The following is a 20,697-nucleotide window of genomic DNA, read 5'->3' on the forward strand; positions in this document are numbered from 1 at the left end:
CCTTCTCCGCTCCCTCTCTCTCTCTCTCTCTCTCTCCTCTCTCTCTCTCTCTCTCTCTCTCTCTCTCTCTCTCTCTCTCTCTCTCTCTCTCTCTCTGTCAGGGTTCGAGGGACACAACTGTGAGACGAACGTGGACGACTGCCCAGGGCATAGGTGTATGAATGGGGGCCTGTGTGTGGATGGAGTCAACACCTATAATTGCCAGTGCCCACCTGAGTGGACAGGTCAGTACTGTGCAGAGGATGTCAATGAGTGCCTTATGCAGCCCAACGCCTGCCATAACGGAGGCACCTGCTTCAACACCATCGGGGGGCACACCTGCGTGTGTGTCAACGGCTGGACGGGAGACGACTGCAGCGAGAACATCGACGACTGTGCCACCGCCGTGTGCTTCAACGGCGCCACCTGCCACGACCGCGTGGCGTCCTTCTTCTGCGAATGCCCCGTGGGGAAAACCGGTGAGTCCACTGGTCCACTGTTTCTCTGTGTCCTAGTTAGGATTGTGAAATTCCTGGAACTTTCCCCAAATTACCTGGTTTTCCTGAAATCCCGGTCTGGAAAACCATGGAAGTTTCCAGAATTTTGCAGTCCTAGTCCCATGTTAGTTAGGGTCTTGTTTGTTAACTCACAGGAGGACAGTGTTCCTGACATGGCTCTGTTTGTCCCTGTGTCCCCTCCCTCAGGTCTGCTGTGTCACCTGGACGACGCGTGCGTCAGCAACCCGTGTAACGAGGGCGCCGTGTGTGACACCAACCCCCTGAACGGGCGCGCCATCTGCACCTGTCCCGCTGGCTTCGTGGGCGGAGCCTGCAACCAGGACATGGATGAGTGTTCCATTGGTAAGATGGCATATTATTTAGCACCGCCCTCTGCTTTGTGTTGGTCCTATCTCACCTGGCCCCGCCCTATATGTACTGTGTGTGAGCGGGTGCACTGACCCCTGTTCCCTCTGCCTGCAGGTGCCAACCCCTGTGAACACTTTGGGAAGTGTGTGAACACGGAGGGGTCCTTCCAGTGCCAGTGTGGTCGAGGCTACGCCGGCCCCCGCTGTGAGATCGACATCAACGAGTGTCTGTCCATGCCCTGCCAGAACGATGCCACCTGTCTGGACCGCATCGGAGAGTTCACCTGCATCTGCATGCCAGGTAGGACCACACCTCGACCACCTGGAGACACCTCACAGCACAGAACTACAGCCAGGGAACTACAGCTACTGAACTACAGCCGGGGAACTACAGAGAAATACAGCTAGGGAACTACAGCTACTGAACTACAGCCAGGGAACTACAGAGCAATACAGCTAGGGAACTACAGCTAGGGAACTACAGCCAGAGAACTACAGAGAAATACAGCCAGGGAACTACAGCTACAGAACTACAGAGAAATACAGCTAGGGAACTACAGCTACTGAAATACAGCCAGGGAACTACAGAGAAATACAGCTAGGGAACTACAGGGAATTTCAGCTACGAAACTACAGCCAGATAACTACAGAGAAGTACAGCCAGGGAACTACAGGGAACTACAGCTAGGGAACTACAGAGAAATACAGCTAGGGAACTACAGCTACTGAAATACAGCCAGGGAACTACAGAGAAATACAGCTAGGGAACTACAGGGAATTTCAGCTACGAAACTACAGCCAGATAACTACAGAGAAGTACAGCCAGGGAACTACAGGGAACTACAGCTAGGGAACTACAGGGAATTACAGCTACTGAACTACAGCCAGATAACTACAGAGAAGTACAGCCAGGGAACTACAGGGAACTACAGCTAGGGAACTACAGGGAATTACAGCTACTGAACTACAGCCAGAGAACTACAGAGAAATACACCTAGGGAACTACAGGGAACTACAGCCCAGTCCTGTCTCATCTCATCTCTCACTGCTCTCCCATCCCTCTTGTTTACAATAGACCCTCTGAGCCCCAGACACTCTGGAGATGATGGATTTACACTTGACTTTCCCAGAGTAGCAGTAGCCACAGCTCTAACCCTCCACCAACCCTCAGCACTAGATCTTATTATGTAACTCGTTCTCACTGCTGCTGCTGGTGGTGGCGGGCTAGAGAGGTGCTCATAACCTTGCCACCCACCGGTGGTCCCAGTAAGACAGCCAGCCAGTGTGTTAGTTAGAACGGTACAGAGTCAAGGCTCCCGACCCTCCTTCACAAACACATTGAAACTCTCACGCACGGCACCGTCCTCAGTCCATGCATCCTGGCTGGGGGTTTGGTTTGGGGGACTATGCAAATTAGGGATGGGAGTCGTGGTCTATAGGGCTGGATGGTGAGAGAGAGAGGGAGAGAGAGAGAGAGAGAGCGGGAGAGAGAGGGAGAGAGAGGGAGAGAGAGGGAGAGAGAGAGAGAGAGAGGGAGAGAGAGAGAGAGAGAGGGAGAGAGAGGGAGAGAGAGGGAGAGAGAGAAGCGAGGCGAGGGGGAGGAGTGTGCTGTGAATAATAATGAGCAGTGGAGTGGTGGGAATGGAGCAGAACAATAGAGCCCCTCTGTGCTCCACTTTGCACCCCTCATACACACACAGAGAAGAGAAGGGAGAGAGGCTTTTTCCCAGAGCTTCTACCCTTCCCCTCCACCTCCCCGTTCATTTTCCACAGACAGCCCCCTTCCTCTCTCTCCACCCTCCTCATCATCGGCTAGCCTGGTGGAGCGCCATGTGGAGTGGCCGATTCTTCCTGATTCCACGCCGCCTCTGTCTCTTCTGAGCCGCCGCGGCCCAGTCCACACTCAGCTTCACCTCAATGGAGGGGACACTGCAACACTCTATAGCACGATTCCACTGCATATAGGACAGTTGTTAAGGGGAAAGATGACCCAGGGACAAGGAGTGGTAATACTGTGTGGAACCACGGTTGGGTTTGGTGATCCAGGTCACAGCCTTAGCCCAGGCAGCACTTCAATTAGGTGTATTTGTGATGGTTCCCCATCCAGGGAGTGAAAGCTAACGTTCCCCCTGTGGTTTGGGACTTTGACATGAGCAGTGTTGATTGAAAACCTTCTGTGGCCCCCCGAGACTGAGACTGTGAGAACTCTTTCCACTGCTAGAACTCCTCTAGATAGACAGGGAAACGATATAGTCATGTCTCCTGGACATAGAAGGCCAACATGAATCGTTTTTCACTTCACATTTTTGTATTTTTTGAATAACTATGATCTTTGATATTTGTTTTAATAATGTATACGCAGGGCGGTGTTCTTTAATAATGACGTTGATTGTCCTGTTTGAAAAATCCAATAAATATGTTAAAATATATATATGCGTATTTACTTTCCAGGCTACATGGGGACCTACTGTGAGGTGGATGTGGATGAGTGTGAGAGCAACCCTTGTGTGAACGACGGAATCTGCCGGGACATGGTCAACGGCTTCACATGCACCTGCCAGCCAGGTAAGACCCGATTCATGTCTCAGTCTCTCTGAGCTGTTGAGATACAGCAAAGAGCCTCTCCAGCCTGTCATGAATGAAACTAGCTGACCTGTGCCGGTGTCGGTCGGTGTGAGATGTAGAGTTAAATGTCCCTGTGAATCAGTGCTCCTCTTGCTCGTTTTTGTCTGAGTTTAGAGCAACCGAGCCCAGTCATAAAAGCCATGCAGGCCCCAGAGGCAGCCTGCCTATCCTTTCCACTGAACAAAGACACTATTGTGACCCCCCCCACAACCCCTCCCCCTTCCTCTCCCCATCTATGGTGGAATGTGGAAGGGACAGCAGTCCTACTAATGAGATTCTTATTCAGGTTGGCAATTTACATCTGGGGCAGACATCCCCCCTCACCCCCCCATCTAGCTATTGAGCCTGTGTAGCTGATGCAAGCAGGGAGGGGGGGGTCCCTGAGAGAGAAAACAATCCCACTGTCTCTCCCCCTCTAACCTCTTGCCCCAAGCAGCAACACAGACGCACAGAGACACAGACCAGGTCCATCCTCCTCACACTGTTAATCACCACTAGGTATTCCTGAACCTCCTGCACCAAGCAGAAACACAGACACACAGAGACACAGACCAGGTCCATCCTCCTCACACTGTTAATCACCACTAGGTATTCCTGAACCTCCTGCACCAAGCAGAAACACAGACACACAGAGACACAGACCAGGTCCATCCTCCTCACACTGTTAATCACCACTAGGTATTCCTGAACCTCCTGCACCAAGCAGAAACACAGACACACAGAGACACAGACCAGGTCCATCCTCCTCACACTGTTAATCACCACTAGGTATTCCTGAACCTCCTGCACCAAGCAGAAACACAGACACACAGAGACACAGACCAGGTCCATCCTCCTCACAATGTTAATCACCACTAGGTATTCCTGAACCTCCTGCACCAAGCAGAAACACAGACACACAGAGACACAGACCAGGTCCATCCTCCTCACACTGTTAATCACCACTAGGTATTCCTGAACCTCCTGCACCAAGCAGAAACACAGACACACAGAGACACAGACCAGGTCCATCCTCCTCACACTGTTAATCACCACTAGGTATTCCTGAACCTCCTGCACCAAGCAGAAACACAGACACACAGAGACACAGACCAGGTCCATCCTCCTCACACTGTTAATCACCACTAGGTATTCCTGAACCTCCTGCACCAATTGACTCCTCCAAGGGCCTCTTCCCCATTGATTTCTGTTGCTTTGCCAGCCGAACCTTTTCTCAGACATGGAATGCAAGTTCATTTAAAGCCTACTTTGGTGCTGCCATCTCAACAAATTGAGAACGAGCTGTTTCAGACACTGTAGAAGATCGTGTACAATATGAAATGACCAAGGCATCAGCCATACTCACTATTCTGGTTTGACATTTACGTTAATGTCGGGGCAAGAAATCCATTTAAATGGTAAGCATGTGGGAGATAAAATCTTGCTCGGTTAAGCGATTGGTAGATGTGTTGGAAGTTGGAGCCATGATTTGACATTAGTAGACATTCCAGAACACAACATAGCCCTTTAGAGTCCAGACATTCCAGAACACAACATAGCCCTTTAGAGTCCAGACATTCCAGAACACAACATAGCCCTTTAGAGTCCAGACATTCCAGAACACAACATAGCCCTTTAGAGTCCAGACATCCCAGAACACAACATAGCCCTTTAGAGTCCAGACATTCCAGAACACAACATAGCCCTTTAGAGTCCAGACATTCTCAAATTCACCAGACATCCCAGAATGCATGATAGTCCAGACGTAACAGAACACTGCAGATTGTAGACATTGCAGAACCTAACCCTCTCCAGAACCATGTTTAGGTCCTATACTGTGGATCACAGTAGACATTTCAAGTCCATGGATCACCCTGTCCAGACACTTCAGAACCTTACCATCCCACCTAGCCTAACCTGGAGACCTCTGGCTGACCTCACCGTGGACCCGTCTACTGGAGCTTTTCTCTGACCCCTCACCTCTGTATTTGCCTGTCCCAGGGTTTACTGGCACCATGTGTCAGATCGACATTGATGAGTGCGCCAGCACGCCCTGCCAGAACGGAGCCAAGTGTTACGACCGGCCCAATGGATACGAGTGCCGCTGTGCTGAAGGTAAGGAGCAATAATAATGTACATTTCTTTATGTCCATGTGTGTGTTCTGTGTTTGTGTGTGTCAGTGTGTACAGTGAGGGAAAAAAGTATTTGATCCCTTGCTGATTTTGTACGTTTGCCCACTGACAAAGAAATGATCAGTCTATAATTTTAATGGTAGGTTTATTTGAACAGTGAGAGACAGAATAACAACAAAGAAATCCAGAAAAACGCATGTCAAAAATGTTATAAATTGATTTGCATTTTAATGAGGGAAATAAGTATTTGACCCGTCTCCAAAACATGACTTAGTACTTGGTGGCAAAACCCTTGTTGGCAATGACAGAGGTCAGACGTTTCTTGTAGTTGGCCACCAGGTTTGCACACATCTCAGGAGGGATTTTGTCCCACTCCTCTTTGCAGATCTTCTCCAAGTCATTAAGGTTTCGAGGCTGACGTTTGGCAACTCGAACCTTCAGCTCCCTCCACAGATTTTCTATGGGATTAAGGTCTGGAGACTGTCTAGCCCACTCCAGGACCTTAATGTGCTTCTTCTTGAGCCACTCCTTTGTTGCCTTGGCCGTGTGTTTTGGGTCATTGTTATGCTGGAATACCCATCCACGACCCATTTTCAATGCCCTGGCTGAGGGAAGGAGGTTCTCACCCAAGATTTGACGGTACATGGCCCCGTCCATCGTCCCTTTGATGCGGTGAAGTTGTCCTGTCCCCTTAGCAGAAAAACACCCCCAAAGCATAATGTTTCCACCTCCATGTTTGACGGTGGGGATGGGGTTCTTGGGGTCATAGGCAGCATTCCTCCTCCTCCAAACACGGTGAGTTGAGTTGATGCCAAAGAGCTCCATTTTGGTCTCATCTGACCACAACATTTTCACCCAATTGTCCTCTGAATCATTCAGATGTTCATTGGCAAACTTCAGACAGGCCTGTATATGTGCTTTCTTGAGCAGGGGGACCTTGCGGGCGCTGCAGGATTTCAGTCCTTCACGGCGTAGTGTGTTACCAATTGTTTTCTTGGTGACTATGGTCCCAGCTGCCTTGAGATCATTGACAAGATCCTCCCGTGTAGTTCTGGGCTGATTCCTCACCGTTCTCATGATCATTGCAACTCCACGAGGTGAGATCTTGCATGGAGCCCCAGGCCGAGGAAGATTGACAGTTCTTTTGTGTTCCTTCCATTTGCGAATAATCGCACCAACTGTTGTCACCTTCTCACCAAGCTGCTTGGTGATGGTCTTGTAGCCCATTCCAGCCTTGTGTAGGTCTACAATCTTGTCCCTGACATCCTTGGAGAGCTCTTTGGTCTTGGCCATGGTGGAGAGTTTGGAATCTGATTGATTGATTGCTTCTGTGGACAGGTGTCTTTTATACAGGTAACAAGATGAGATTAGGAGCACTCCCTTTAAGAGTGTGCTCCTAATCTCAGCTCGTTACCTGTATAAAAGACACCTGGGAGCCAGAAATCTTTCTGATTGAGAGGGGGTCAAATACTTATTTCCCTCATTAAAATGCAAATCAATTTATAACATTTTTGACATGCGTTTTTCTGGATTTTTTTGTTGTTATTCTGTCTCTCACTGTTCAAATAAACCTACCATTGAAATTATAGACTGATCATTTCTTTGTCAGTGGGAAAACATACAAAATCAGCAGGGGATCAAATACTTTTTCCCCCTCACTGTACATGCATGAGTGGTCCTAGACTGACAGTCAGCCCCTACAGCAGGCAAGTCTGTCCCCTCACCTCTATAGGGGTTATAGATGGTGATGGTCTCAGTGAGAGTGAGTCTGTCCCCTCACCTCTATAGGGGTTATAGATGGTGATGGTCTCAGTGAGAGTGAGTCTGTCTCCTCACCTCTATAGGGGTTATAGATGGTGATGGTCTCAGTGAGAGTGAGTCTGTCCCCTCACCTCTATAGGGGTTATAGATGGTGATGGTCTCAGTGAGAGTGAGTCTGTCTCCTCACCTCTATAGGGGTTATAGATGGTGATGGTCTCAGTGAGAGTGAGTCTGTCCCCTCACCTCTATAGGGGTTATAGATGGTGATGGTCTCAGTGAGAGTGAGTCTGTCCCCTCACCTCTATAGGGGTTATAGATGGTGATGGTCTCAGTGAGAGTGAGTCTGTCCCCTCACCTCTATAGGGGTTATAGATGGTGATGGTCTCAGTGAGAGTGAGTCTGTCCCCTCACCTCTATAGGGGTTATAGATGGTGATGGGGTTGAGACTGGGCTGGGGTTGAGACTGGGCTGGGGTTGAGACTGGGCTTGGATTGAGACTTGGCTGGGGTTGAGACTGGGCTGGGGTTTAGACTGAGTTGAGACTGGGCTGGGGTTGAGACTGGGCTGGGGTTGAGACTGGGCTTGGATTGAGACTGGGCTTGGATTGAGACTGGGCTGGGGTTGAGACTAGGTTTGGATTGAGACTGGGCTGGGGTTGAGACTGGGCTGGTGTTGAGACTGGGCCGGGGTTGAGACTGGGCTGGTGTTGAGACTGGGTTGGTGTTGAGACTGGGCTTGGATTGATACTGGGCTGGGGTTGAGACTGGGCTTGGATTGAGACTGGGCCGGGGTTGAGACTGGGCCGGTGTTGAGACTGGGCTGGGGTTGAGACTGGGCTGGGGTTGAGACTGGGCTTGGATTGAGACTGGGCCGGGGTTGAGACTGGGCCGGGGTTGAGACTGGGCTGGTGTTGAGACTGGGTTGGTGTTGAGACTGGGCTTGGATTGAGACTGGGCTGGGGTTGAGACTGGGCTTGGATTGAGACTGGGCCGGGGTTGAGACTGGGCCGGGGTTGAGACTGGGCCGGTGTTGAGACTGGGCTGGGGTTGAGACTGGGCTGGGGTTGAGACTGGGCTGGTTGAGACTGGGCTTGGATTGAGACTGGGCCGGGGTTGAGACTGGGCCGGTGTTGAGACTGGGCTGGGGTTGAGACTGGGCTGGTTGAGACTGGGCTGGTTGAGACTGGGCTTGGATTGAGACTGGGCCGGGGTTGAGACTGGGCCGAGGTTGAGACTGGGCTGGGGTTGAGACTGGGCTGGTGTTGAGACTGGGCTGAGGCCCCTAATCCCCCTCTTCTCCCCAGCCGGTCCCTCGGACCCCAGGATCACACACAGGGTCACCCAGGGCCAGCAGCTGCTGGGGGGGCGGGGGGTTAGGGCTTGTCATCCCCCCGACATCTGTTCCTCTGTACCCCACAAAACATACCCCCACACACCCCAACACGCTGCACTGGCCTTCTGGTATATCTTAGCTCACTCAAGGTCATTCCCATTCATATTAACATCTATGTGTAAGACTGTGAACAGCTCAGCTACAGTGTTTTTAGCTGTTTCTTGAGCAGGTGTGTTTGTGTTAGTAGGTCTAGTGTGTGTGTGTTTGTCGGAGGCTGTGTGTATGTGTGTGTGTTTGTCGGAGGCTGTGTGTATGTGTGTGTGTTTGTCGGAGGTTGTGTGTATGTGTGTGTGTTTGTCGGAGGTTGTGTGTATGTGTGTGTGTTTGTCGGAGGTTGTGTGTATGTGTGTGTGTTTGTCGGAGGCTGTGTGTATGTGTGTGTGTTTGTCGGAGGCTGTGTGTATGTGTGTGTGTTTGTCGGAGGCTGTGTGTGTATGTGTGTGTGTTTGTCGGAGGCTGTGTGTATGTGTGTGTGTTTGTCGGAGGTTGTGTGTATGTGTGTGTGTTTGTCGGAGGCTGTGTGTATGTGTGTGTGTTTGTCGGAGGCTGTGTGTATGTGTGTGTGTTTGTCGGAGGCTGTGTGTATGTGTGTGTGTTTGTCGGAGGCTGTGTGTATGTGTGTGTGTTTGTCGGAGGCTGTGTGTATGTGTGTGTGTTTGTCGGAGGTTGTGTGTATGTGTGTGTGTTTGTCGGAGGCTGTGTGTATGTGTGTGTATGGGGGAGCCTGTTGCATTGTTTAGCGGTGGCCAGCTGCTTGGTATTCCCTGTGTCCCCCCCTCCTCTGTTGTTGAGTGAAGTGGCCCTGTTAGACGTGGCGCGGCCCATTGTCCCCGGTGGGAACAAAGCCAGGCCTGTGAGCCTTGTCAAGGGCCCTACTCCTTCTACACCGCAAGGCCCTGTCCCCTGGCCCACAGCACCACGGGGCCTACCTATCACCCGGCACAGCAGCGCTCAACTCTCTCTGCACCACCACACGGCTCTGCTCTGCATTCTAACCAACCAACTAACACTGCTCAGTCTCACACACACACACACCACCGTCGGCATGGAAACCACGGGGCCCAGAACTCCAAACTGTAGAAGCTTTCATAGAGAGAGAAAGAGTGGGAAATAGGGGGAGGAAATAGAAAGGGATAAAGAGGGAAGTGGAGATGGAGAGAAGTGAATGGGAGAGGGGAAATGGTAGGAGGGGTTTGGATGAGGAGAGGTGGCTGGGTGGCAGGCAGATTTAAAGACAAAAAACTGTGTAAAAGATGAAGATTGAGACGTAAAGAAACCCCAAGAGGCCTGTCCTAATTCCTGTTGTCTCTTCCCCAAGGGTACGAGGGCACACTGTGCGAGAGCAACACCAACAACTGCCAGCCCGACCCGTGCCACCACGGCACCTGCGTGGACGGCATCGCCAGCTACACGTGTAATTGCGAGGCGGGCTACACGGGCTACCGCTGCGAGAACCAGCTGAACGAGTGCCACAGTAACCCCTGTCAGAATGGGGGCAAGTGTGTGGACCTGGTCAACAAGTACATCTGCCAGTGTCAGCACGGCACCTCAGGTGAGAGAGCAGTACCAACAGAGATTCAGAACACTAAATATCTTCTACTTTATTCTGGTTATGGACACAGAATATCTGCTAAGGTCTGTGTCATAGTACTGCTGTTTGATTGGTGTTCTCTCTCTTGCACACACAGGTACCAACTGTGAGATTAACTTTGATGACTGTGCCAGCAAACCATGTGACTATGGCATCTGCAAGGACGGCATCAACCGCTACGACTGCGTGTGCAAACCAGGCTTCACCGGCCCTCTGTGCAACGTGGAGATGGACGAGTGCTCGTCCGGACCCTGCAGGAACGGGGGGACGTGTGTGGACGAGGAGAACGGCTTCCACTGCCAGTGTCCCGAGGGCTTCCAGCCTCCCTACTGTTACTCCCAGGTGGACGAGTGTGGCAGCAACCCCTGTGTGCACGGCGCCTGCAGAGACGACATCAACGGCTACCGCTGTGACTGTGAGCCCGGCTGGGTGGGGAAGAACTGTGACCTAGACCGTAATGACTGTCTGCCCAGCCCCTGTCAGAACGCTGGCACCTGCATCGATCAGCTGAACGGATTCACCTGCAAGTGTCGCCAGGGCTTCAGAGGTGAGCCTGCTGTCCTACCCCAAACCTTATCTCTATCCCAAACCCTATCTCTATCCCTAACCCTGACTCTACCCCAAACCCTATCTCTATCCCTAACCCTATCTCTACCCCAAACCCTATCTCTATCCCTAACCCTATCTCTATCCCTAACCCTATCTCTACCCCAAACCCTATCTCTATCCCTAACCCTATCTCTATCCCTAACCCTATCTCTACCCCAAACCCTATCTCTATCCCTAACCCTATCTCTACCCCAAACCCTATCTCTATCCCAAACCCTATCTCTACCCCAAACCCTATCTCTATCCCAAACCCTATCTCTATCCCTAACCCTATCTCTATCCCTAACCCTATCTCTATCCCCAACCCTATTTCTATCCCCAACCCTATCTCTATCCCTAACCCTATCTCTACCCCAAACCTTATCTCTATCCCAAACCCTATCTCTATCCCTAACCCTGACTCTACCCCAAACCCTATCTCTATCCCTAACCCTATCTCTACCCCAAACCCTATCTCTATCCCTAACCCTATCTCTATCCCTAACCCTATCTCTACCCCAAACCCTATCTCTATCCCTAACCCTATCTCTACCCCAAACCCTATCTCTATCCCAAACCCTATCTCTACCCCAAACCCTATCTCTATCCCAAACCCTATCTCTATCCCTAACCCTATCTCTATCCCTAACCCTATCTCTATCCCCAACCCTATTTCTATCCCCAACCCTATCTCTATCCCTAACCCTATCTCTATCCCAAACCTTATCTCTATCCCCAACCCTATCTCTATCCCAAACCCTATCTCTACCCCAAACCCTATCTCTATCCCTAACCCTATCTCTATCCCTAACCCTATCTCTATTCCTAACCCTATCTCTATCCCAAACCCTATCTCTATCCCTAACCCTATCTCTATCCCTAACCCTATCTCTAACCCTATCTCTATCCCAAACCCTATCTCTATACCTAACCCCAACTTTATCCCTAACCCCAACTTTATCCCTAACCCTGTCTCTATACCTAGCCCCAACTTTATCCCTAACCCTATCTCTATACCTAACCCCAACTTTATCCCTAACCCTATCTCTATACCTAACCCCAACTTTATCCCGAACCCTGACTCTACCCCAAACCCTATCTCTATCCCTAACCCTGACTCTACCCCAAACCCTATCTCTATCCCTAACCCTATCTCTACCCCAAACCCTATCTCTATCCCTAACCCTGACTCTACCCCAAACCCTATCTCTATCCCTAACCCTGACTCTACCCCAAACCCTATCTCTATCCCTAACCCTGACTCTACCCCAAACCCTATCTCTATCCCTAACCCTGACTCTACCCCAAACCCTATCTCTATCCCTAACCCTGACTCTACCCCAAACCCTATCTCTATCCCTAACCCTGACTCTACCCCAAACCCTATCTCTATCCCTAACCCTGACTCTACCCCAAACCCTATCTCTATCCCTAACCCTGACTCTACCCCAAACCCTATCTCTATCCCTAACCCTGACTCTAGACACACAGAGGCACTACAAACATACACCAGGCACCCGTTATGTATACACTCTCACAGTATAAAAACACATGGTAGATAAACACCAATCACGGTTTGAAAATGAACTTGGAGATGCATGTGTTCACCAAAACATTTGAACATCTACAGACCGTGTAAACTTCTGTACGTTGTTCTCATGCCAACTCAGGCCTTGTTTGGTTTCCAGATCATCCATAAAGGGTCTCATCTAATACACTGGCTCATAACGCCCCCTAGTGTATATCTAAAAGAACTGCAGAGAGTGACAGACAGTTTACTAGTTTACTTAGTAAGGTTTATCCCCATGTTAAATTAACCTACTCAATGACTCTACTCTGTATCGTAATCTAACACATCTCCCTTGTGTCGCTCTGTCCTGCGTTGCCTAGGTAACCTGTGCCAGGTAAACATCAACGAGTGTTCGTCCAGTCCGTGTCTGAACCAGGGCACGTGTGTGGACGGCGTGGCCAGTTTCACCTGTCTGTGTGAGCTGCCCTACAGCGGTCCCACCTGTGCCGACGTGCTCACCCCCTGCTCCCCCAACCCCTGTGCCAACCATGCCCTGTGCACCAACACACCTGACTACCTGGGCTACCAGTGCAACTGCCAGCAAGGATGGCAAGGTCAACTGTGCAACATTGACGTGAACGAGTGCATCGCCATCCCGTGTAAGAACCGTGGAACCTGCACCAACACGCTGGGAGGGTTCGTGTGCTCCTGCCGCGGCGGCTTCACCGGGCACAACTGTGAGACGGACATCAACGACTGTGCCCCTAGTGAGTGACCAATGAGAGACGAGCAATATTATATTACTGTACTTCATTATCCATAGGACCACAGGCTCTGCTGCTGGTGTACAATACTGGTCTCCAATTCTGCTTCTACTTCCTCTAACTCCAGTTTATCACATTATCCATAGAACTATAGTACTGTATAGACATCATATCATCCTCCTCTCGCTCCCTCTATCCCTAACCCCTCTCTCTCTCTCTCTCTCTCCCTCTCTCTCCGTCTTCCTGCAGACCCATGTCTGAGTGGGGGTTCCTGTACGGACGGTGTAAACTCGTTCCGCTGCAGCTGTCTGCCAGGCTTCACGGGGCCTCGCTGTGCCGTGGAGGTGAACGAGTGTCAGAGCGCCCCCTGTAAGAACGGAGGCACCTGCACAGACTACGTCAACAGCTACACCTGCACCTGCAGACCTGGCTTCACTGGCATTAACTGTGAGACCAACATCCCAGACTGCACTGAAAGGTGAGGCTCATAGTCCGCTGTGTTTGTGTGCGTGCACGTGTGCCCTTTGTGACCTTTGAAACAGTGCGTGTTCTGATGTGTGCAGAATGGATCAGCAGTGATGATTTAACTATCTTTTACCCTACACCCACAGCTCGTGCTTCAACGGAGGTACCTGTACAGACAAGATCAATGGCTACTCCTGTACCTGTCGCTCAGGCTTCACAGGCTCCCACTGCCAGTATGAGGTGAATGAGTGTGACTCCCAACCCTGCCTCAACGGAGGGGTCTGCCAGGACGCTCTGGAGTCCTTCCGCTGTTCCTGCCCCAAGGGATACACAGGCAACCGCTGCCAGGTACACACACACACAGCATATACTATACTATACTATACTATTATATACTATTATATTCTATACAATCTTTTCTATTCTATACTGTTCTATACTATTCTATTCTATACTATTTTATACTATTCTGTTCTATACTATTATATTCTACACTATTTTTTGCTATACAATACTATTTTATTCTATACTATTCTTTTCTATACTATTATATTCTATATGATACTATTATATTCTATACTATTCTATACTATTCTTTTCTATACTATTCTTTTCTATACTATACTATTATATTCTATACTTTTCTATTCTATACTATTCTATACTATACTATTATATTCTATACTATACCATTTTTTACTATACACTACTATTCTATTCTATACTATTCTTTTCTATACTATTATTTTCTATACTATACTATTATATTCTATACTTTTCTATTCTATACTATTATTTTCTATACTATACTATTATATTCTATACTATACTATTTTTTGCTATACACTACTATTCTATTCTATACTATTCTATTCTATACTAATCCAGAAAGCATTAACACAAACACATGTTCAGATACTGTGGTGTTAAGCTGGTTTTCTTCCCTGTCTCTCCAGATGTCAGTGGACTGGTGCAGACGCTCGTCTCCCTGTCAGAACGGAGGGCGCTGTCGTCAGAAGGACGCCTCCTTCTCCTGTGAGTGTCTGGGAGGCTGGTCTGGACGCTACTGTGACATCCCTGGGGTTTCCTGTGAGGTTGCCGCACTCAAGAGAGGTACGGACGCATGCTCTGTTCTTGTTATGTGTGTGTGTGTGTGTGTGTGTGTGTGTGTGTGTGTGTGTGTGTGTGTGTGTGTGTGTGTGTGTGTGTGTGTGTTTACTGTAAGTGTTTAGCGCAGCGGTGTAAAACTAATTTTGCCCCAGGGGGCCGCATTCGGTCTTCAACGAGGTCCAGAGGGTCGCACACAAACATCTTTCAATTTCCTCTCCATCAAAGTTAGCAAAGAATTGTCCTCGATCCATAGTTGTGGGATTTTCCGATGCTCCCTGACTGTCTAGCTTCATTTTGGTGATTATTAGCGAGCTGGAAACAGTCAAGAAACTGTAAGAATGTAGGTCCATTGTCATTCCTACTCTGTTTCCATTTGGTTTTAGTCTTTTTAAAGTATATTGAGTTCGTACATATATATTTTGTTTTACTCAAACCACCCACAGGCCGTATGTTTGACACCCCTGGTTTAGTGCATGTATGCAGTATGTGTTTGTATTTATACCGTGGTATAACCGTCCCCGGCCTCTTGTCTGCTCCCAGGCCTCCAGACAGACGAGCTGTGTCATCACGGAGGTCACTGTGTCAACACAGGCAACACCCACTACTGTAAGTGTCCCACAGACTACACAGACAGCTACTGTGAGAGCCAGGTGGACCACTGTGAGGACAAACACTGTCGCAACGGCGCCACCTGCAGGGGCTACGTGGGAGGATACCAGTGTGACGTGAGTCGGATTAGTCAAGTCAGAATTCTGTATAAACTGCAGTGTGTCTAATAACTCTGAAGTGAATGTCTTAATGTTGCTGTAATATGGTTCTAGATATGATGTTAATGGTATGTGTCTATGGCCCTACAGTGTATGCCGGGCTACACCGGAGAGAACTGTGAGATGGAGGTCAACGAGTGCCAGTCTCACCCGTGTCAGAACGGTGGCACCTGCATTGACCTGGTGGGACACTACATCTGCTCCTGCCCACCTGGCACCTTGGGTATGTCCTCCTCATGTCCTCTTCTGTCCTCACCTATGTCCTCACCCATGTCCTCGTTTGTACTCACAACATGTCCTCTTCTATACTCACGTGTCCTCTTCCATACTCACAACGTGTCCTCTTCCATACTCACAACGTGTCCTCTTCCATACTCACAACGTATCCTCTTCCATACTCACAACGTGTCCTCTTCCATACTCACAACGTGTCCTCTTCCATACTCACAACGTGTCCTCTTCCATACTCACAACGTGTCCTCTTCCATACTCACAACGTGTCCCTCTTCCATACTCACAACGTGTCCTCTTCCATACTCACAACGTGTCCTCTTCCATACTCACAACGTGTCCTCTTCCATACTCACAACGTGTCCTCTTCCATACTCACAACGTGTCCTCTTCCATAATCACAACATGTACTGTTATTTCCTTGTGAAGTGAATAAAGAGAGTCCTATAGGGAGTATAGTTACATGCACACAATAATACGAGTATTGTGGATAGATTAACATATTACTTAGTTTAAAACATTTACATGCTTTGCAAGAAGAACGATTTCCCTAATAATCCTGTTTACATGGACACATCTGAAATCAGGCTGCCTGATAGAACTTTCATGAATGCAGAAAATGCCCAATCAAAATAAACTGTACCACAGCGGCCATGTTATTTTTGGGAGGTCTATTTGATAGACTTCCCATTCTGAGTTTGGACATGTAAAGTTTGTATGTGAAAGCTACTTCTGAGATTCATACTTTCAGTTTTTCCGAACTCACTTCACTTGCTCATAAGGGAGGCTGGGCTGCTGGTGCTGCCTGGTACATGTACAGATCAAATACACTGCTGGTGCTGCCTGGTACATGTACAGATCAAATACACTGCTGGTGCTGCCTGGTACATGTACAGATCAAATACACTGCTGGAAGTCAGATTAAGCTGTTGACATGTCCTAATAATTAGAAAAGATTGCTCAGAAATCGGCGTATGCTAACTACCATTAGAACCTTACGCTGATCAAGATAAGCAGAGTAAGGTGTTTACATGACTAATGCCATACTCTGCCTTCTGACCTAATCAGTTTGATATTTCATGACATGTGCATGTAAACATACTCAATATTGATAGCTGTCCATCCCTCCTACAGGTGTTCTGTGTGAGATCAACGAGGATGACTGTGCTCCTCCTCTGAGGCTGCGCGGGACTCCTCCTAAGTGTCTGAACAATGGTACCTGTGTGGACAGGGTGGGGGGCTACCGCTGCAACTGTCCCCCTGGCTTCACTGGAGAGAGGTGTGAGGGGGACATCAACGAGTGTCACTCCAACCCCTGCAGCCCCGCCAACAGTCTGGACTGCATCCAGCTCCCCAACGACTACCAGTGTGTCTGCAAGCCCAGCTTCACAGGTAAGGAGGGTGCGCGTGTGTGTATAGTCGTATTGTTGTGTAATAAATGTGTGTGTTTGTATCTGTTTGCGCCACTCTAACGTGTGTGTGTGTGTGTGTGTGTGTGTGTGTGTGTGTGTGTGTGTGTGTGTGTGTGTGTGTGTGTGTGTGTGTGTGTGTGTGTGTGTGTGTGTGTGTGTGTGTTATCGTGTGCAGGTCGGCGGTGCCAGAGCAGGTTCAGTGTGTGTGAGTCTCAGCCCTGTCAGAACGGAGGGGCCTGTTCTGTCTCCAGCAGCTCAGCCCTTGGATACGCCTGTACCTGTCAGCTGGTAAGTATCAACATGTCACTGTCGCACACCTTTACCCAGTGTCTAGTCCTCCTGTGGAAACAGCTGGTATTACTACAACCATCTCTATCTCCCTGAACTTCCCTGCTCACATAGCATAACCTAGAACCATATGTCAAAGAGCCCTGGATTTATTACAACGCTAACATCCTGTAGTGGACCACATCTGTTTGTTACCCACACTGACGTTGTATGTGATTGTTCTCCCTCCTCAGGGCTATGCTGGGAACAACTGTGAGAGGAGCATGTCATGTCGGGAGTTGTCTTGCTATAATGGAGGTAGTTGTGCTCTGACCACGCGGGGCGCCCGCTGTACCTGCCTGACAGGCTACGCCGGGCCCCAGTGCCAGCACCGAAGCAACGAGGGCTGCTCCTCGCAGCCGTGCCGCAACGGAGGCCTCTGCACCGAGGAGACCAGCTTCCCCTTCTTCCTCTGCCAGTGTGCCCAAGGCTGGACGGGCAAGCGCTGCGAGCAGGGCAGCACCAGGCTGGTAGAGACCCTTCTGCCGCCCGCCTGCCCCCTGGCCGACTGCCACGGCAAGGCCAACGACGGTGTCTGCGACAAGGAGTGCAACACATTCCCCTGCAGCTGGGACGGGGGCGACTGCTCGCTGGCGGTGAACCCGTGGGCGCGCTGCACCGACCTGCGCTGCTGGCGTGTCTTCAACAACAGCCAGTGTGACGAGTCGTGCAACAACGCCGACTGCCTCTACGACAACTTTGACTGCAAGAACAAGGACAAAATCTGCAAGTAAGTACTCCACCACCAGCATTCTGTTCTCTCATTCTTTCACCTTACCCTCTATATGAAACCCTCTAAGCTGATCTCTGTAACTCTCTCGGTCTCCACCAGTCCCATCTACGAGGCGTACTGCATCGACCACTACGCTGACGGCCGCTGTGACCAGGGCTGTAACTCAGAGGAGTGTGGCTGGGACGGTCTGGACTGTGCAGGGAAGGTTCCAGAGAACCTGGCTGACGGGGTGCTGGTCCTGGTGGTCCTGCTACCCCCGGACGAACTCATGAATACGGCCCCTGCCTTCCTGCAGAAGCTCAGCGCCATCCTGAGAACCACCCTGCGCTTCCGCCTGGACCACAACGGAGAGCCCATGATCCGACCCTACACCCGCCGAGAGGCGCGCCTCAAACGAGAGCTGCAGCCCCACCAGGAGGTCATTGGGTCCATAGTGTACCTGGAGATAGACAACCGTCTGTGTTCCCAGCGGTCTGACGACTGTTTCCCGTCGGCAGACAGCGCAGCAGACTACCTGGGAGCCTTGTCAGCCGTGGAGATGCTCCGCTTCCCCTTCCAAATCAAAGAAGTCCGCGGTGAGCAGAAACCCTCTGACACTATACCAGGATACAGCATCTAAACATAACAGGAGATAACGTTACAAACATTTATATATATGTCATTTCTCCATCAAATACTGTAACCACAGCTTGTATACTAAAGTCCTTGTTATATCATGTAGGTGAGAAGATCCAAGACCCTTTGGACATGCCAGAGTGGGGCAAGCTGATGCTGGTGGGCGTGGCAGCCCTGTTCCTATTGGTCATCCTGGTGGTGGGTGTGCTGATTGGCCGCAGGAAGAGAGAACACAGCACCCTGTGGTTCCCCGAGGGCTTCTTCCCCAAGAAGGAACCCAGCAGCAACAAGAACCGCAGGGAACCCTTAGGCCAGGACGCACTGGGCATGAAGTGAGTAGTCACTCTGTTGTCTCCTCAGTACACTTCCAGCACTCCTATGGTGATTCCAAATCAATGTATCTGCTCCACTATGGTATTGTGACTGTGTGTTACCTGTCTCTCTCCAGATACATGCCCAAGACGGTGGAGGAGTCTCTGCTTGGCGACCACAGTGACTCGTGGATGGACACAGACTGCCCCGAGGCCAAGAGACTGAAGGTGGAGGAGCCCAGCATCCTGTCAGAAAGTGAAGACACTGTAGACTGTAGACAGTGGACCCAGCACCACCTAGCGGCTGCAGACATCCGCATGCCCCCCTCCATGGCCCTCACCCCGCCCCAGGGAGAGTTCGACCAGGACTGCATGGACGTCAACGTCCGAGGACCTGGTCAGTATTGAAAGGAAGAACATGGGAGCGTTGTTGTGTCATGTGCAGTGTTGTATGTGTCTGGACTGGAATCCTTAAGGCTGTAGTATATCCTTTAAAACCGCTCCTCCTAATTCGTATTCCCAGTGTTTATTGATAGTTGCTACGTTTGATCTCTTTGATCTGTTCCCGTCCGTTGTGTTTTGATTGACACATTGACTGACCCTTCACCTCTCCCGTCCTTCTCCCCTCCAGACGGTTTCACCCCTCTGATGCTGGCGTCGTTCTGCGGAGGCGGTCTGGAGCCCGAGCTCCCCGAGGAGGAGGAGTCAGAGGAGTGTTCCGCCAACATCATCTCCGACCTCATCTACCAGGGCGCCACATTGGCCGCCCAGACGGACCGCACCGGAGAGACCGCCCTTCACCTGGCTGCCCGCTACGCCCGCGCTGACGCCGCCAAGCGGCTGTTGGATGCCGGGGCCGACGCCAACGCGCAGGACAACACAGGGCGCACGCCGCTACACGCCGCCGTGGCCGCCGACGCCCAGGGGGTCTTCCAGGTAAACACACTTTTCAGATGCTTAATGTTTAAGTTATATCTTCATATTTACTCAATGTATTCCTCTGTCTTTCTATACAGTATTACACATGTAGGACTTGACTTTGCTACTTCTTACGGTTGCCCACTTGCTGAGTAGACTGCTGGGTCATCTGCCAGACTGACCTGTTATTTCTCCCTGTCTGACCTGGTTAGATTCTGATCCGAACCCGGGCTACAGACCTGGACTCTCGTATGTACGACGGCTCCACCGCCCTGATCCTGGCTGCCCGCCTGGCCGTAGAGGGCATGGTGGAGGAACTCATCACCTGCCACGCAGACATCAACGCTGTCGACGAACTGGGTACGTGATTGGCTAAACTAGTGTGTGAGTGTGTGTGTTGAAGAGAGAGTTGATGCAGTTGAATGGTGATGCTGTGTTTCGTGGTAACAGGCAGGATGAGTAACAACAGGGTGTGTTCCTCCCATCCCAGGTAAATCTGCTCTGCACTGGGCAGCTGCTGTCAACAACGTGGAGGCCACCATGGCCCTGCTGAAGAACGGAGCCAACAAAGACATGCAGGACCTCAAGGTACACACAGCTCTCCACCTATATCTACAACTG

The 20,697-nt window shown here is 50.3% G+C and overlaps 1 protein-coding gene across 1 annotated transcript in view; it reads left to right on the forward strand.

The window, feature by feature from the left end:
• Window positions 1-20,697, forward strand: part of LOC106601274 (neurogenic locus notch homolog protein 2-like) — a 47,702-nt gene that overhangs the window by 22,794 nt on the left and 4,211 nt on the right. Inside the window, exons 5-26 of the mRNA XM_045715124.2 lie at window positions 102-458; window positions 684-839; window positions 960-1,145; window positions 3,296-3,409; window positions 5,450-5,563; window positions 10,053-10,286; window positions 10,423-10,872; window positions 12,804-13,190; window positions 13,437-13,665; window positions 13,799-14,000; window positions 14,609-14,765; window positions 15,303-15,487; window positions 15,620-15,752; window positions 16,895-17,152; window positions 17,348-17,460; window positions 17,694-18,229; window positions 18,332-18,807; window positions 18,954-19,179; window positions 19,296-19,555; window positions 19,790-20,094; window positions 20,289-20,436; window positions 20,567-20,664. Coding sequence (XP_045571080.2) covers window positions 102-458; window positions 684-839; window positions 960-1,145; window positions 3,296-3,409; window positions 5,450-5,563; window positions 10,053-10,286; window positions 10,423-10,872; window positions 12,804-13,190; window positions 13,437-13,665; window positions 13,799-14,000; window positions 14,609-14,765; window positions 15,303-15,487; window positions 15,620-15,752; window positions 16,895-17,152; window positions 17,348-17,460; window positions 17,694-18,229; window positions 18,332-18,807; window positions 18,954-19,179; window positions 19,296-19,555; window positions 19,790-20,094; window positions 20,289-20,436; window positions 20,567-20,664 — 5,324 coding nt within the window. The remainder of the gene's footprint in view (window positions 1-101; window positions 459-683; window positions 840-959; window positions 1,146-3,295; window positions 3,410-5,449; window positions 5,564-10,052; window positions 10,287-10,422; window positions 10,873-12,803; window positions 13,191-13,436; window positions 13,666-13,798; window positions 14,001-14,608; window positions 14,766-15,302; window positions 15,488-15,619; window positions 15,753-16,894; window positions 17,153-17,347; window positions 17,461-17,693; window positions 18,230-18,331; window positions 18,808-18,953; window positions 19,180-19,295; window positions 19,556-19,789; window positions 20,095-20,288; window positions 20,437-20,566; window positions 20,665-20,697) is intronic.

This window comes from Salmo salar, chromosome 03 (genome assembly GCF_965601325.2).
Source record: "Salmo salar chromosome 03, fSalSal1, whole genome shotgun sequence".
In the NCBI taxonomy this organism is placed as follows: Eukaryota; Metazoa; Chordata; class Actinopteri; order Salmoniformes; family Salmonidae; genus Salmo; species Salmo salar.